Source organism: Acanthochromis polyacanthus, chromosome 14 (genome assembly GCF_021347895.1).
Source record: "Acanthochromis polyacanthus isolate Apoly-LR-REF ecotype Palm Island chromosome 14, KAUST_Apoly_ChrSc, whole genome shotgun sequence".
NCBI lineage: Eukaryota > Metazoa > Chordata > Actinopteri > Pomacentridae > Acanthochromis > Acanthochromis polyacanthus.
The window spans coordinates 8623812-8640439 of NC_067126.1; the positions used below are offsets into that span (position 1 = coordinate 8623812).

At 36.7% G+C, this 16628-nt stretch overlaps 1 protein-coding gene across 1 annotated transcript; it reads right to left on the minus strand.

Annotated features, from left to right (window-relative positions):
* Nucleotides 1–525: 525 nt before the first annotated feature.
* On the minus strand, nt 526–13887 carry LOC110950545 (dual specificity protein phosphatase 19). Its single transcript, XM_022193171.2, has 5 exons — nt 13622–13887; nt 9741–9976; nt 7533–7579; nt 6114–6266; nt 526–1365 (listed from the first exon to the last, which is right to left on the minus strand). Exons 2-5 carry the CDS (start codon nt 9961–9963, stop codon nt 1159–1161), a joined length of 630 nt encoding a protein of 209 aa, XP_022048863.2. The 5' UTR covers nt 9964–9976; nt 13622–13887; the 3' UTR covers nt 526–1158.
* Between the last annotated feature and the right edge of the window lie 2741 nt (nt 13888–16628).

The following is a 16628-nucleotide window of genomic DNA, read 5'->3' on the forward strand; positions in this document are numbered from 1 at the left end:
TTCCTGTTTCATAATATATTTGTCTGGCACGCTTGCTGCCCGACTTTTACAGTTTTTTAATGATTTTTTTTTATTTTAAATGACTTCTAGCAGTTTAGGACTCGGTTTAAAGTTGGGAGTATGCCATTTGCGCATTAAAAACATTTTTTCCTCCAATTTTTGTCCAATCAAAAGTCATTTTTTTGTTTGCTTTATATCCAGTTAGTCAATTTATCAATCAGTTACTAAAATAATCAATTCATGACATAGATTTTTTAAAATTATTATTTGTTTATTACAAATGTTGGAATAACAAAAAAAAAACATCCTTGGATCTATTTATTAAAGTTACAGCCCTCAGACCTAACATGATATATACGATTTTTTAAAAACACTAGTGATATAAAAAGTATTTCCAACGCAGACCTTGTCTGTCATTATAACTATCTATATTATATGAGTAAGTCTAGTTCTAAAGCACATAATTTGAGAACAACCCATGGAAAGTTGGGCAAAGCACATTTTATATATTCATTTTCATCTAAAATAACTTGAAAATGGTCAAATTAGAGGTTAAAATTGAACCATCTGCTGGGTTGGGCCTCTAGATTTATCTTTTAAATATGTTTTTTACTCAAAACAACTTAAAACAATCACAACAAACATTTTTGCTTCTGTCGTTGACATTTTTTATTCGTTTTGATGTTTAGAAATAAGATTGTGGTGTTTGTGGCGGCTCCCCATCCTGATACAGTGAGAACGGGTCAGAATGGAGACTAAACTAAACACAAAACACAAAAAGGACATTGTCAATAATAACATGCAAGCAAAGAAAATTGTGCTTTTTGGAGTCACTAAGGTGATTTTATCTCAAAATCTTGCACAAACAGATTCCAGTAGAAGTTATAGGGACATATGTCGCACATTTGGATGAACAAATTTATCTTTAGAGCATCAGTTTTTAAGTGATGTGTAGTGTCTTATATCATGTTCATATTCTGCTATTACTTATTCTGACGATGCTGGATCATCAAACCTTCTCTGCTCTGTTATAATACACTATAATAACTCCCAATTATTTCAGTAAAATGCTTTTTCAGATCTTGGAATGACTTCAAAGTGTTCTTAATTGATAATATTTATGTTTTATTGCTGGTAACTCTCTTTTCTCTTCATGTTTCAGTGCTTGGATCCGTTCATCATCAATGTTTTGTAGCTCTTCAGCTGTTCCAGGAAGCCGGGGTTCGGCGAAGAGGCGGGTCGAGCTGATTTCACCAATGAGAGTGCAGCATCAAAGGACTGGCCGTCACATGACATCAGGTAGCCAATGACGACAGCCGGTGCTCGGGACACGCCGGCGTTGCAGTGGACCAACACCACACCTTTCTACAGCAAGAAACACATGAAAATGTTAGCATTAGAGCTGCTTTAACTGAGCTGTAGGGGGCAGAATATCTTCAGAAAAACTGCAAAAATGAACAAATCCAACATTTTATCTTTCAATAAAGCTTCCACGGTGGAAATATCGGCAGATAACTTCCTGTTAATACATTCAAAACACAGAAAGTCACCTGTTTCTGCTTTACTTTCATTATTCTCTGGGAAGTGTTCGTGTTTCCATTACATCTGCAGCACAACTCATGAAAGAAACACGGAATCACTGGGCAAAAGTTATTGGTTTGTGCAGTAATATATGTATTTGAAATATTATTACAGGTGTATTAGCATGTACTATGGCCTGCAACCAAGCAATTTTACCAGCTTCCTCTCTGGTGGGATTTTACTAGCTCATCATAGATCTACAAGTCCAGCTAACTCAGAACATTAAGTCAAAGTATTGTATAATTTAGAGGTACTTTTCCATTCTATGCTACTTCATCCTTCCATTCTACTACATTTCAGAAGGAGTTATTGCACTTTACACTCCACTACGTTAATCCAGCAGTACTTTCCAGCAATTTGTAGTTGTTCTCACATTTCAGATGTCCATAAGTCATTAACATCTCTGACAAAAAGTTTTTTGTTTCCTTGTCACATATTTCAATGAATGTCAAAAGTTTGTCAATATCCTAACAAAAATCAAAGATTAAAGGGCAAATTTGTCAAAGCTGGCATTGGTAGAGGACCCAAAGGCAATGTAAGCACAGACACCCACTACAGAAAGAATTTTTTTTTTAAATGCCAGGGTTTAAAGAAACAAAACAAACAATCCAAAGTCAGCTGAGGAATATTGGAAAAACCAGGCTGGTCAACATAAAATAAATAAACTGGAAACTAAACAGGATGAAGTTGGAAATACAACACTATTTATACTCTCAGAACTGACTGAGCTGACGAGATACAAGTGAAATTGAGCAGGAACATCAAAAAAGGAGGGAAACACACAAAAGGAGGAAGTAAAAACACAAGGAGTACACAAGGAAAGGTGATTTCAAAGTAAAGCAGGAAGTAAATAGATGACAAATTTGAAAGCAGATTTGTGCATCAGAATGGTGAGATTTATCCGCTGACACACAGATGCTTCAGTATTAATAATATAAAGATGGAATACATAATAATATATCAGTCAGAGAGACCAAACCTGCACTTTTACTGCAGCACCAATGAATTGCTGCTGTGCTGTAACTGAAACCTTTGAACTGAGAACAACAGAACATTTCCATATTTTTTTGCTTGAAAAAATATGAAACAGACCAATTAATTAAAAATACATATGAAGTTTGTAGAAATAATGTCACTGCATATGCATTTTTCATGCAGGACTTTTACTTTTACTTATCTGAATCTTTCTTACACCATTGATCACGTTTTATGATTTGTTTGTATGTTTTTTCATGTAAATGTATTGAAATCTGTAATGTAACTTGTAAATATTATTGTGAAATAACATTAGTGGGGTAAAAAGTCAAATATTTTACTCCCAAAATGGAGTGAATAAAATATAAAATGGAAGAACTCAAGTAAAATACCTCCGAACTACTGAAGAACACAGTTTGCATAAATGTGTATTTACCGTTAACCTAAAGAAACAATTTTTTAAAAAATCAAGAAAAACCAAACATATGTGACAGAAATTGGACATCTTTACATATTTATATGCTTTCATAATATACTACTGTAAAAAAAAATCAAGGCTTTAGGGAGTCTGTGCACCAAATGTGGAGCAGAAATTTGCAAACCCGCAGGATATATTCCTAAATAAATCATCTTTAATTATCTTTTACAGTGTGTTTACAGTCTGTAATCTAGAATAATTTATAGCGAAATGCACCAAATGAAAATAGTCATTTTTAGTCCTTTATTAGACTCAAACAAGAGCTGCAGTGCCGCTGTGTGAACACTGAACGTCTCCACTCTCCAACAGATCAGAGCAGTTTCTTTGACCCGAACCTGTCGAGCCGAGCGTCGCGTCACAACAAGCTGTTTAGTGAACAGATGCCTTGTTTGTTGCTGTCTCTGGATGCACATTAGCGTCTCAATTACAGCCCGTGTTTTCCTTCACATGAAATGTTTCCACCACAAGCCGCGTCCCAGTTATCGGGCGGCACGTCACGGCCTGATAACCAACATCAACAATAAGAACCTTTGCTGAAATATCACCGTTTTACATTAGCAGATGCTGTTAAAAGATTCAGGTGAGTAAAGCAATAACAAACTAAAGCAAGAAGTTGTACAATGTCAAGAGAATAAGCTTACAACTAGGCATAAAATTAGTTTTAAAATTTGAAAAACTGCAAGATTTTCTGCTCAAAATAAAATAAAATAAAACTGGAGTATGTTCGTACAGTTAAGTGTCATATTTGGTTCAGAACAGACACAAAAATTATGAGTAGATCTGAAAAATTGACGTGCAAACAACATTATAAATATAATAAAATAATCAAAGTACAGGCAAAACCTTTCTTAAACTTTGAGGTTTGGTTCAGATATTGTTAAAAAAAAAATAATGGGAAAATTTAAAAAAAATATGAACAAGGCAAGAAATTATTTAAAGCATCTCTGAAAATTTATGCAAAAATAGGAAAAAAATTTAGCACACAGTTTCTGTATCTGTGCTGCAGGCGTGAAGTCAGTCACATGACGCCGTTGTCATGACAGCGTCCATATCTCCCCGTCATTACCAGCCAGATGGCCTGCTGGGTAATCTGAGCTGGCTTTTCAGAGTAAAAGCATCAGTTTGATTATCAGGGCTGGAATTACCACAGATACACACACAGAAACATATCATAATGAACACACACACTTCCTGTAATCGTATACCTCAGTGTGTGTGTGTGTGTGTGTGTGTGTGTGTGTGTGTGTGTGTGTGTGTGTGTGTGTGTGTGTGTGGTGTGTGTGTGGTGTGTGTGTGTGTGTGGTGTCATGTTAAGGTGAGCTGCAGGCTTCGCTGCTAAAAGCTTGTATGACACTGAGATCTGATCTGCGTCCACCTTAATAAAACATGAACAAAACTAAGCATCCATTATTTAGAACAGCGGGAGAGAGGAGAGGGAACAAGGAGAGGGAACAAGGAGAGGAAGCAAGGAAAAGAGATGTGGAAACACGTCACATCTACCTCCACATTCCTGTAATCCCTTGGCATTGTGGGATTGTTTGTCATGGTTTCACCTGCTCTGCTCATTTAGTTTCATCTGTGCAACTCCTTAATTCAAGTCCAGTCAGATTTATCCATAAAGCATCATTAAAACATGAGGCATAAACAGTCAAATCTGAGTAGAAACACAACAAAATAAAGAAAATTTAAAAATGCAATCCAATAAAAGATGAAGTCAGGGTGTTGAGCTGGACTCGGCAGTAAATTAAACATTTCTAAAGTCTAAAGTCTGGTTCAGAATTTAGAAAAAGCTACTGCAAAGACTTGGAACATCTCAGAGCATCTGATTGGTCAACATCAGTGCTAAATTTGGGGCATGAAAATGTAGGTTTCCAGTCTTTTTAGTTGTTTTAAAGCAACTCATAGTTCAATTAAAATCTTAAAACTAAACTAGCCTTTCCTTGGAGTGACAAAAAATGTTTTTATTTACTAATAATGCTTGTTTTCTGTTCCATTGTCAAATCATCAAGTGGAAGAGGGACTTGATGTGGATTTTGCAATACTATGTTTGTGTTTTTTTAAACCAATCACAATCACTGAGCCCAGGATGCAGCAACAGTGTCCCTGCAAAATAACGACAGAGTCATTGTTTTCTTTGAATATTACTATTTCACCCAGCAGGCCGGCCGCATTGCATGAGCCAAATATTTGGCAAAATTTGGAATTTTCAGCATATAGGTTGTTGATTCCTGCAGCGAAGTGGATTTAGAAAACAGCAACACATAAATGGTGGAGAACAGAGGAGAAAGCCGTGTGAAACAATCATCAGGAATGGCAGATTGTACCAGACGTCTACATCCGCTAAGTCAGACTAATGCTGGTAAAACCTCCTCACAGTCTAGAAAAGTGGAATTAAACCTTCTACATCAAAACATTTTGCTTTGTTTTGCAGCTGAGCAGCTAATTAGCATCCAGCCTGCACACCGAGGTCGGCGGTGCAACGTTTGTTTGGCTGCTCGTTAAGCTGAGGTTCATGTTTCTGACTCAGATAAGAAGGAGACTTTAGCAGCAAAGATTATGTGCGTTGTAGTTCAGTGTAAGCGTCCAGCCGTCTGACAGGACGATGTTATTATCGCTTCATGCAAATGTGGTTTAAAACCGAGCCAACTGATTGGCTTAGAGACAAGTCACAGATAGTGAAGCTGTATTCTGAGAAATTAATGCAAAGAAAGGGGGATTTATTGAGAAACCCCAAACTATAAGCTACAAATATCTTCCTTTTGGTTTCGCTTTGTTGTCAGGGGTGGTTTAGAGCATTTTTGGTTGGACTTTATGATCATCAGTTTGGCTTTTTAGGTACAGAAATAGAGCAATTGTTGTTTTTCTGCAGTGTCAGACATCCTTAGCTGTGTTTGCCTGAAGATAGTAGAGCTATCATCACAAATTTTTCAACTGTGATCACTTCCTCTTGCTTTCAATTTTGTGGACAGCTCTTTAGTTTTATTTGAAGACCTTTCATAGGTGAAATGGTATGTTACTGAAATGATAAATGAATGACAGGTTGATGAATAAAGTCTGTGGTAATCAAATAATGCGTTACCTCACTGCAAGCCTGCTGGATGAAGTCACAACAGTCCTGGATATGAGGCAGCAGATCAGTATCAGGATGATCCAGAATACTGACGGTCTTATAGATGAACAGGTCCGGAAACACGTTCTCCACCCCGAAGGCCACGTTCAGGATGTGAGTTATCTGAAGAATAAATGACATTTTACACAATCATTATCACTACCATCCCAAAGGGAAGGTTGTTTTCGTTGCAGAAGCAAAACTAAAGACATCAAACCTATCGGATAAGACATTAGGATTCATGTACAGGAAAAAGAAGAAAGAAAACATCTGCTTTACAATTTACATTCTTCACAGGAGCTACATTTTGCTTTATTAACAGCAGTTAGAATGAAAGAAAATCCAGGTTTCTGCTGGTCTAACATCCATTCAGTGTGTCTCCTTGTTTTCTCAGTTTCCTTCAGTCGTGGTTTCTTTGCAACGGTTCCACCATAAAGGACTGATTCTCCTTTAACAGATGATTTTGTCATGTCTGCTGCTTCAACTCTGGAAAGCATCAACCTGGGCTGTTTCTCAAACTGTTCTGGATCGACTGATCTCCATGTCTTAAAGTAATGATGAAGACTTTTGTTGCTCTTTACTTAACAAAGGAGTTGTCGTCATAATATGGGTTACTACAGCGGCTGAAAAGTGTAGTTTGCTGTTGTATACCGAAATTGCTTCGACACAACACAAATGAAGGATCCACTGGTTGCTCTTGACGACCTGTAAACTGGAAACCACTCCATTTGATGACCTCATGAAAATGTTCTACAAGAAATTAGGGATTGCCCTTGAGTCACTTAATATTTAGTACCTGCCAATCCCTGGTGCCATTACTCTAGATAGCATATGCTCAAATTTTGGTTGATTACTACTCCAAGTGGAGCCTCTTATTGTTTGATACCGTAGCAGCCTGAGGAGGTTGCAGTTCCGTGTTGGCAAGCAGAGGGCATTGTGGGGGTTAGTGTCCCTGTAATGACACATTATTGTAATGCAGGGATGCTAAGTGAGATGATCCCAGCGTGATTTAACACATAGATTCCTGCCAGAGGTCATTAAACACCACGTAAGACTTGTCATGGTGCCCCTTTACTAGGTAAACCCTCTCAATGCTCTTTGCAGCCAACGTGGAGCTGCAGCCTCCTCCTTATTAGACAATAACAGTGCAGTCAATGTAAATTTCTATTAGGATAGTGTTATGTGTTAGGTTCAGCCTCAGCACTGTTTTTATTTATATTCCCTTGCTAATCTTGGTGATTTTTTCCTTTAAATGAGTCTCTGCTTGAAAATATGACATGTTTCATTGCTTGTCTTTGTGTGTGTTTATAAATTCAGTGACGAACTTTGTTGCTCTGCAAACACTGCTCTGCTCTGTTGTTTTGTTAGTTCAGTTGGAAGTAAATTCACCTTGTGTTTTCTCAGAGTGCCGAAGTCATGTGCAGCATCTTGAGAACCTGCACAGAAAAACAGAAACCTAGTTAATGAGATGTTTGGTTGAGGATTCGTCTTTAACCTGCTTGGACTCTGTCCTCGGTGATCATCCAAACAGTGTTGCATCTCCTGCAGGTCACAGGGTCATTCTTGTTCCAGTGATGAACCGGTGAGCCTTGTCGGTTCACGTCTGCCCCCAGTCCTCCCCCACAGTGGACTCATGTTACCCACCGCTCGAGTTCAGCAGCTACCTGTGGACTGAAGGTGACATCCAGGACAATCGAGGCAGGGGGACGACTGCATTATACGATGTTGTGTAAACATGTTAGGAGCTTAAATCCACGCCACGATTGTTGATTCAATGCCTAAAAATTCATCTTAATGCACCAAAGCTACATATCTAGAAGCTAACTCAAAAAAAATCCCAATCATTTCAATATCTGCAGCAGCTTACAGGCTGAAAATGATGAATTGTGTTTTTTTTATTATATTTTTGTGCACACCATGATCATCATTTCAGTCTTGAGTTTTCAGTGACTCCTATGATTGAATCATTGAAACATAGGCATCTTGATCACAAAAACACAATCATGCATTTTAATCGTTCATAGATTAATCATAGATCTTCTGGAAATATGGCAAAATCTACTAGGCCAAAAATATGCATAGAGCAACATTAATTATCAGCTTTGATGATGTGGAAATCTGTGTTAATCTGATATTCTTAGTGGCATGGCCTTTTAATTATTTGTGCATGATTATGAGTGACTACAGCTGGTGATTGTTCTGAGGAAATTTAATGTAATTAGGGCCTCTTTAATCCACTCATTAGATTCAGTCACAAACACTACATTAGGAAAGTCTGAGGAGCTCAGCAGCTATTTATGGAAGGAAATCATTGACTTGAACCAGTCAGAAAGTCACTGGGCACTATTTCAAATCAACTGTGTAAAGAATTGAGTATGAAGTTCATGGTACAGTTGTGTCCCTGTCACCATCAGGAAGAAAACACAAACTATCACTAGGTCAAGAATCAACCAAGAATCAGCAAATAGCAAGTCTGAATGAATGATTTGCTGCTGAAACACAGCTGTCAGTGTCCACAGAGTTTCACACTGGCATGAGCTGAAAGACTCCGTGAAGCAGGAAGTTCTTCCTCGAGAAGCAGAACCTTAAAGCTCCACTCAAGTTTGCTGATGATCACATGGACAAAGAAAAAGCCTTCTAGAAGAAAGTTCTGTGGACAGATTGAGGAGAAAAGGTGAGTTCTTCAACCCCAAGAACACCAAACCTATCTATCTATCTATCTATCTATCTATCTATCTATCTATCTATCTATCTATCTATCTATCTATCTATCTATCTATCTATCTATCTATCGTCAAGCATGGCGGTGGCAGTATTATACTCTGTGGATCTGGTGCTTTACACAAAGTAAATGGAATAATTAAGGCGGAGGATTACCTCCACATTCCTCTGGAAAACCTAAAATCATCATCCAGAAGGTTGACCTTGGATTTAGCTGGGTGTTTCGACAAGACGATGACTACAAATGTACATGAAAAGTGACAAAGTAATGACTATATCTGGCTAGAATTAAAGTTTTACACCCAAAGGCCTGACTCAAACCCTACCAAGAACCTGTGTGGGGTGATGAAGGATCAGGTCTGTATGAAGTGCACCAATTCTGTTTGGATGTTTAGCCAAATATTAGCATTTCTATATTTTCGGCAGAGCAGATTTTGTGATGTTTCCAGAAGACCGTTTATAAATTTAAAAAATGATCTAAAATGCATGATTGTTGTTTTGTGGCAAAGTTAGATAGTGAAGTCACTGGAAACTCAAGAACGCCATGGTCTTAACAGGCATATGGAAACTGTTGTGTCCGACCAAAAGCTCCATATTTGCAAAGAAGCCACATCTGTAAATATTCTTGGATTCTACGTCTCCTTATCTCCATCAGCAGGTCAAAGTGAGAAAACTCAACAAGGCACTTTAGTGAAGTGGCAGAAAACTAATCTTGAACTGAAGCACAACAATGTTACACTAGTTTTGATCGCGATAGCACCAGACAGCCAACTTTGAAAAACAATCACAATTTGCATTTTATAACAGCCTTGTTCTGGTGAAATATCCTTCAGGCTGGAGTTGGTGGTTTCGGTCAGTCGTGATTCGGTTTCTCACCCAGCAGCAGGAAGGGTTTGACGATGCCGACCTGGACGTCCCAGGAAGTGTCAGGAACGTATCCCAGCATCCTCTCTGGTGGGACGGGGTCTTCTACCACGGTGATCGTCGAACCCTTCCAGGTCTCGATAATGCGACGGCCGCTTAGCGACGTCACTCTGGTGCACTGCTTCCTCAGTCGCGTCCGAGAGAAACTCTGGATCTCTTCCGTCAAAGACTGCATGATCAGAACCAACCTGAAAGATAAAAGTAGTCAATTCATGTTTACCTGAAAAATCTAACCTGCAAAAAACATTTTATTAAACCACCAAAGATAAGATATACATAAAACATATTATTTAAAAAGTACATTTTTGTTTGTCCTAACAAATGCACAGCTTTGTCCTGATTGAGTAAGCTTTTCTGAAATCTACAGTAGCCAGATGTTTTGGGAAAGTCCTGAGTCTGAAACTGCTTTCATGAGAACTTCACATTCCACTGTAAAAAAAAAAAAAAAAAAAAAAAAAAAAATACAGAATATCCATAAAAAAAATTTTTTAAAAATAAAAGGTTAAAATCTGACAGCAAGGGTGCCAGCGAAAATATGTTTGAAAAATTGTGGAATATTGTCACATTCAAAAACTGTAATGATTGTCGAAATTATTTATCTGATTGACTGATTTCAATACAGTAAAATAGGGTAATTTTATTGTTTAAAAAAAGACAACAAATGACTAGTTGTAAAAATGCAGATTTTTGATGTGGACATTATGTTTTTATATTTTTTAATGCTATTTTTTTCTGTTGTTTCCTGACATTTTTCAGTCCTTTTTTTCTTTCAAATAAAGGCAAATATGTGTAAAATAGTAAATATTTGCTTTAGAACCGCTCACATGTTGTAAAAGAACAATTTTGTATCTCTGAAAATACACATTTTTGATTTGGACGTTATTCACATGTATGTAATTCTTCTTTCAGATAACTGCAACTGTCTGTAAAACAATGTTGTTTTCCTGAATTAGATCAAAATTGAAATTGTGTAATTTTACTCTCAAATATGTCAAAGAACAAATTAATATTTATAAAAATACAGATTTTTTATGTGAAATTTAAATATAGTTTTGGCCTGTTTTTGTTTGTTTTTTGTTTGTGTGGTTTTTGTTTAGGTTTGTTTTGTTTTGTTTGTTTTACCTCAAACACGTAAATTTTACTAGTTGTTATCCGTAATTTAGCAAAACTGGAAAATTTTGAAAAATATCAGTAAATTTGTCGGAAAAATGACAGCAAAAAATGTTTTAAAACCTTTAAAAATCTTTCTTTTCAATGTTTTTTTTACAGTGTTACGTTCCTGGTTCTCTCCTTTGAAGAGCAAGAACAAAGTTAAGCTCCTTGAATGTCAATTTTTAATGACTGTAATTCTCTTTGTGTCTGGCTTAACAAGAAATCTCTGGCTCACTTACAAGCGGTTTTGAACACTGCTGTTAAGCTTTCAATCAACTCTTGTAAAAGGTTTCAGGTGACGCTGATCTTGTTTTCTCTTCTGGCTTTTCATCAGATTCAGAATCCAGTCCAAGACCTTTAAAACCTCCACAACTGGTCTCTGAGGTTTTATGAACACTTGATGTAACTGTTTGGACTCAATTTTTGATTCTTTAATACATTTGTTCCAGAAAGATGCAGCAGGTATTGACTGATTTATTTCAACTTCACATTTTTCCTGCTATTGTCCAGCCCAGTAATAGGACTGATTCTCTGCAGCTCACTTCTGGTTCCTCTTTCGCTTTCGTCGGACTTGCATTTGAGATTTTGAACCTTCTGTGTAGATAGCATTCGATTATACATTTCTATGCAGATGACACCTAAATATACAGCTCTTTCAGCTATAAGATTATGGAAAAGTTGTCTGTTACATGAATATAATTTAAAAAAAAATAAAAGGTGGGTAATATTCTACAGTTTGATCCTAAAAAAAGCAAAAAAAACAGAAGTCCTTATTTGTGCTGGTGCTGGTGTTGTCTCTACAATATAGGAAAGATTGTTTGCATTTTCTTCATCTGTTAAACATTTGTTAAGTGCAGTTAGTTTGTTGTCATTTTAATGAAAAAAAATTGAAAACGGCAACAAAAACACATAAATTAGTTTTTAGGGGTTTAATCCATGAACATAGAAGGAGTTAAAATGTTTTAAAATGTTAAATATTTTAAATGTTTAAATATTTTACCATAAAAATGCACTTTCTTTAACTAGTAAAAAAATAGATATATTAAGGAATTTTAAAATGGTAAATATTCTTTACTGTTATTTTATAGATTTTCTCTGTTTAATGAAATTACAAATAAGAATTTACATGTCTAAAAAATGTAAATAATGTGATCAACATAATGGCTTTTGAGTGTTACAGTATTGCATTAGGTTTTTCCAACTCACCCCTGCTTGCAGATTTTCACTGATTTTTTGTTTTGTTTTGTTTTTTTGTTTTTAGAAATAGGGACAGAGGTTATTTTAATGGGAAAAATTCCACAGAGATGAGTTTTTAGGGGGTTCCGTTTTTAAAATTTCTATGGCTAGAGTGGGATGTTAAACTTCTCCTTTCATTATGGAGTGCAGCTGTGCTTGTAGTCTCACTAACAGCTAATCGAAACACCTTCATTTAGGTGTAGCAGCATGAATACAGCTGCAGGCTTTGGCAAGAACTCTCAAAACTGCCTAAAGTTTCTTGTTTAAGTGTCAGAAAACTTGCAGCTGATAGAGAATCACTGCAGGGGGTCTTTGGAGTTGGTAAAAACTGAACTAAACACTATTTGTAATTCTGGAACTTCCACCGTCAAAATGCTGCCAGACTTGACTTGAGTGTGTAAGCTGCTTTTGGGCAAAATACAAAATCTGTGCTGCAAGATGAGGAGAATCCAAATATGTCCATATTTACTGATATAGTGTGCATGGAAAATCCAAAACAAGCTGAAGGAGATTGGACTGCAGAGAGTTCATCACGATAAATGGACCGGCTTGTTAAGGTTGAACCTTAATGATTTTGACTGATCTGACTTTGGCGCCAAAGTTTTCGCTCATCCAGTTTAGTATCATAACGTGTGTAGGGTGGACGGTCATAAATTTTGGTTGTGAGATTCATATCCCCACTGAAACACACACATGATCATTTTACCCCCAAATTTATGCAAAAAAGTACCTTGGTGCATATAAACTGCAAGACTGTGGGAAAGAAAGAACTCGCACCTCGAAAATTCAAAATTCACTCAAAAACCAACACCCATGAACATCAGAATGAACTGCAATAACTTTAGGGGTCCATTAAATTTTCATCCGACACCATCATCAGGCCAAAGCTTGAGCTTGTTTAACTTAAATTGAAGAGAAATTTCACAGCTGCCCTTTGACTTTCAGTGCGAATTTAGCAAATATGAATTAAAGATTTGAAACTGCATCATCTAAATGCTTCTACAGACTATCACGGAGTACTGATATCCACCTCAACATTTGCAATATTCTGGTTTTTGCAGCTTTGTTTCCACTCCAGTTTTTACGGGTTTAAGTAGCAAAAATCCTACATTTTTATAAATGTATTCCTGTTTTTGATTCCTTTGACAATACCAACTTCGTCATGTATAGCTTGATGTTGATCTTGTCTTCATGATGTGTTTTCACAAATTATTGTGGTGCAATGATAACTCTAGGAAATTAAAATGAGTATTGCAATGGAGCTGATATAGAAGTGAGGCATTAAGTCGACTGAAGTTGGTTAAACTTTAATACAAGACAGTGCAGCACAAATTTACATATTTTGTTGGTGTTGCTTCATGAGCTACTTTAATTGATGTGAGACAACACAATAAGTACATTAAACGCTCTACCAGACGACGTGTGATGTAGACTTCACACAGTACCTGTTTCCTCACGTGTTCTGCTTTAGTCCTGCTTGGTTCAGAATGACTTCTAGCTCTGCTGATGGCAGATAGTCCACTTTAAACACCAGAAATCAGAGAAGACAGAAGATCCAGGTCAGTTTGCAGAGGAGAAGCACAGTTCTCCCATCATCCTCTTCTCATCTGGTAAACCTCCAGTCTGGTTCAGGTTCCTGGTGTTGAACTAAACCTGGTCCAGGACTAGTCCAGTCTGACCAGCTCCGGTCCTGCAGCCTGGACTGGACCGACTCTGCTGGAGGTGAGCTGCTGCTGTGTAACATGAAACCTGCTGCTGGTCTGAGTTTCACCAGAGCCCTGCAACACATCGACCCAGAATTTAATTCATAAAACAAAACCTGCAGTAAAGTCAAATTAAAATTCTTTAAGATTTATAATTATTTTGACATGTTTCGACCAGTTTTGTTTGTTTGATTTTAGTACAAAATCACACAGAAAAAAACATCCGTTTTTCAGTGTAATATTGTCATGAAAATAATAACAATAGCATCAGAATACTTGTACAGAAATAGATGAATTATGACTGAACCTGTTGGAGCTGGATGGTGTTATGAAAAAATCCACTAGAGGGAGCCACAGCTTTGCTTTCATTTATTTAAAACTGCATTTGGTAACTTTACAGCAGACACTGAAGCTGTTTACAAAATACATTTACTCTAAACAAAAGTTTCTAACATAAAATAGAACACTTTACCTCTTTGTTATTCATATTTGTGTATTGTGTTGCACTAAACCCTCTGTACATGTCTGTAATATAATACCAGACTTTAAATGTCTGTGACTTCTTTCACCAGATCTAATCAATTATCCTCAGAGACAAATAACAATGTCCATGTGATATCTTTCCATAGTGATTAAAACAGATCCAAACCAAATTCTGAAGTAGTCTAAAACCAGTTCAAACTCGTCTCAAATCAAGCATGAAACCAGTCAAACAACTGCACAAAATCAATCAAAAGTTAGTTCATAGATCAGGTCTGAAACAAGCTAAACACACAGTTGTAAACCAGTCTAAAACCAATAAAAAAACAGGTCCACAGCCAAGTTCGAAATGACTCTAGAACCAGTAAAATACCAGGGTCAAAAGCAAGTTCTTAACTAGTTTAAAACAAGTCCAAAATCCGATCCAAAACCAAGTTCTAAACCAGTATAAAAACAGCTACAAAAAAATGTTGAAAAATAAATAAAATAAAACTAAAAACCAAGTTCTAAACCAGTATAAAAACAGCTACAAAAAATGTTGAAAAATAAAAATAAATTTAAAAAAAAACTAAAAACCAAGTATACAAGCAGTAAAAACAAAAACAAAAAATAAATACATAAATAAACTAGTCCAAAACCAGATACTAAAACAATATAAAAACAGTAAAATAAATAAATAAATAAATAAACTGGTCCAATAGCAGATATTATTCCATTATGAAAACAGAAGAAAAAAAAATTCAAAACTTGTTTCAAAACCAGGTTCTAAACCAGTATAAATACAATTTTCATTTTTTTAAAAATAGATAAATAAACCAGGTCCCAAAGCAGTTTCTAAACCAGTGTTAAACTTTTTTTAAAATACAGGTTCACCTCAATAAGTTTTAAAGTAATTTAAAACTAGACCAAACTCAGTCTAGGAGAAGTCCACATATAAGGTCTAAAACAAATTCAAAATATTTTTTTAAATATATTTTTTTAAAAACAAACAACAACAACAAAAAGCACCCCAAAAACAAGTTCTAAACCAATCTAACATCTGAGCCTAAAACAAGTTCTTTAACAGTCTAAACCCAGTTCAAATTCACATTCTAAATCAGTCAGGCTGGTTCTGGCTTCCTTTCTGGTGTCACTACAGTAGCAGATAAGAAGAACATGTCCTGAAGCTGAGGCCTGCTGCTCATTATTAGCTGTATTAACACACCTAATCAAGTTGTTGGTAATACAATTGCATTGTGGGTAATGTAGGCAGCATGTGTGGAATATAACAGTTGATCATTCTGGTTCAGCTGCATCAACTTTTTCCAACTGCATCATTAATCTGATGGTGTTGAGTTAGTTGAAGCTCAGTGTGGTGGTCCTATGGCGGCATGGTCATTAATCTCCTCAACTTTAAGTCTTAATACAATTTAAACAGATGAATCATATAAAATTTTACCTTCTGTACAATTTTCATGAACAGTGAAACTAGCTACAGAGACCAAAACTGTTTTTCTACCACACTGTAAATATCATTATTTCTGCTGTCAAGTTGGTCATTTTAGCATGGAGGTCTGTGGGGACTGACTCGCTTTTGGAGTCTCTAGTGGACATGTCAGGTATTGCATGCTATTGGATGATATTTTGTGAGTAAATGGTAAATTGTTGTATTTATATAGCGCTTTTATCCAAAGCGCTTTACATGATATGTCACATTTACCCATTCACACACACATTCACACACTGATGGCGGAAGCTGCCATGCAAGGCGCTAACCATGACCCACCAGGAGCAATTAGGGGTTCGGTGTCTTGCTCAGGGACACCTCGACATGAGCACGACGGGCCGAGGATCAAACCGGCAACCTTCCAGTTACAAGACGGCCACTCTACCCACTGAGCCATGCCGCCCTGAGTTCCTATGAAAATACAGTAGCAATGAAGAAAAAAGTGTCCTGCAGCAGAAGCCTGCTGTGCATCATTAGCTGTAGTAATGCAAGCAATCATATTGTTGGCAGTGGAACTGCATTGTGGGTAATGTAGGCAGCACATGTGGAATATAAAATTGGTCTTTCTGGTTCAGCTGCATCAACTTTTTAAAACTCTGAAGGTTTCGTGGGAGTTCAAGTCTAAATCAGTCCTCTCTTACAGTAACGCCCCCTCGACTTTGCCCCAAACACCCCCTTCGGGGCAAAACTCACATTTGTAGCTGCACTTTAAGGCTCTGAAGCAAAATCAGTAATCGCTGCAGATTACATTCAGTACTGAGCGTGCGTGCGTGCGTGCGTGCG

What these genes read in the sequence shown, in the direction of transcription:
- LOC110950545 (XM_022193171.2), bottom strand. Translation starts at nt 9,963, where the DNA reads ATGCAGTCTTTGACGGAAGAGATCCAGAGTTTCTCTCGGACGCGACTG. An exon ending in CAAACCCTTCCTGCTGCTGG is followed by an intron (nt 7,580 to 9,740) that starts GTGAGAAACCGA and finishes TTTTCTGTGCAG; the next exon opens with GTTCTCAAGATGCTGCACAT. An exon ending in GCACTCTGAGAAAACACAAG is followed by an intron (nt 6,267 to 7,532) that starts GTGAATTTACTT and finishes TTTATTCTTCAG; the next exon opens with ATAACTCACATCCTGAACGT.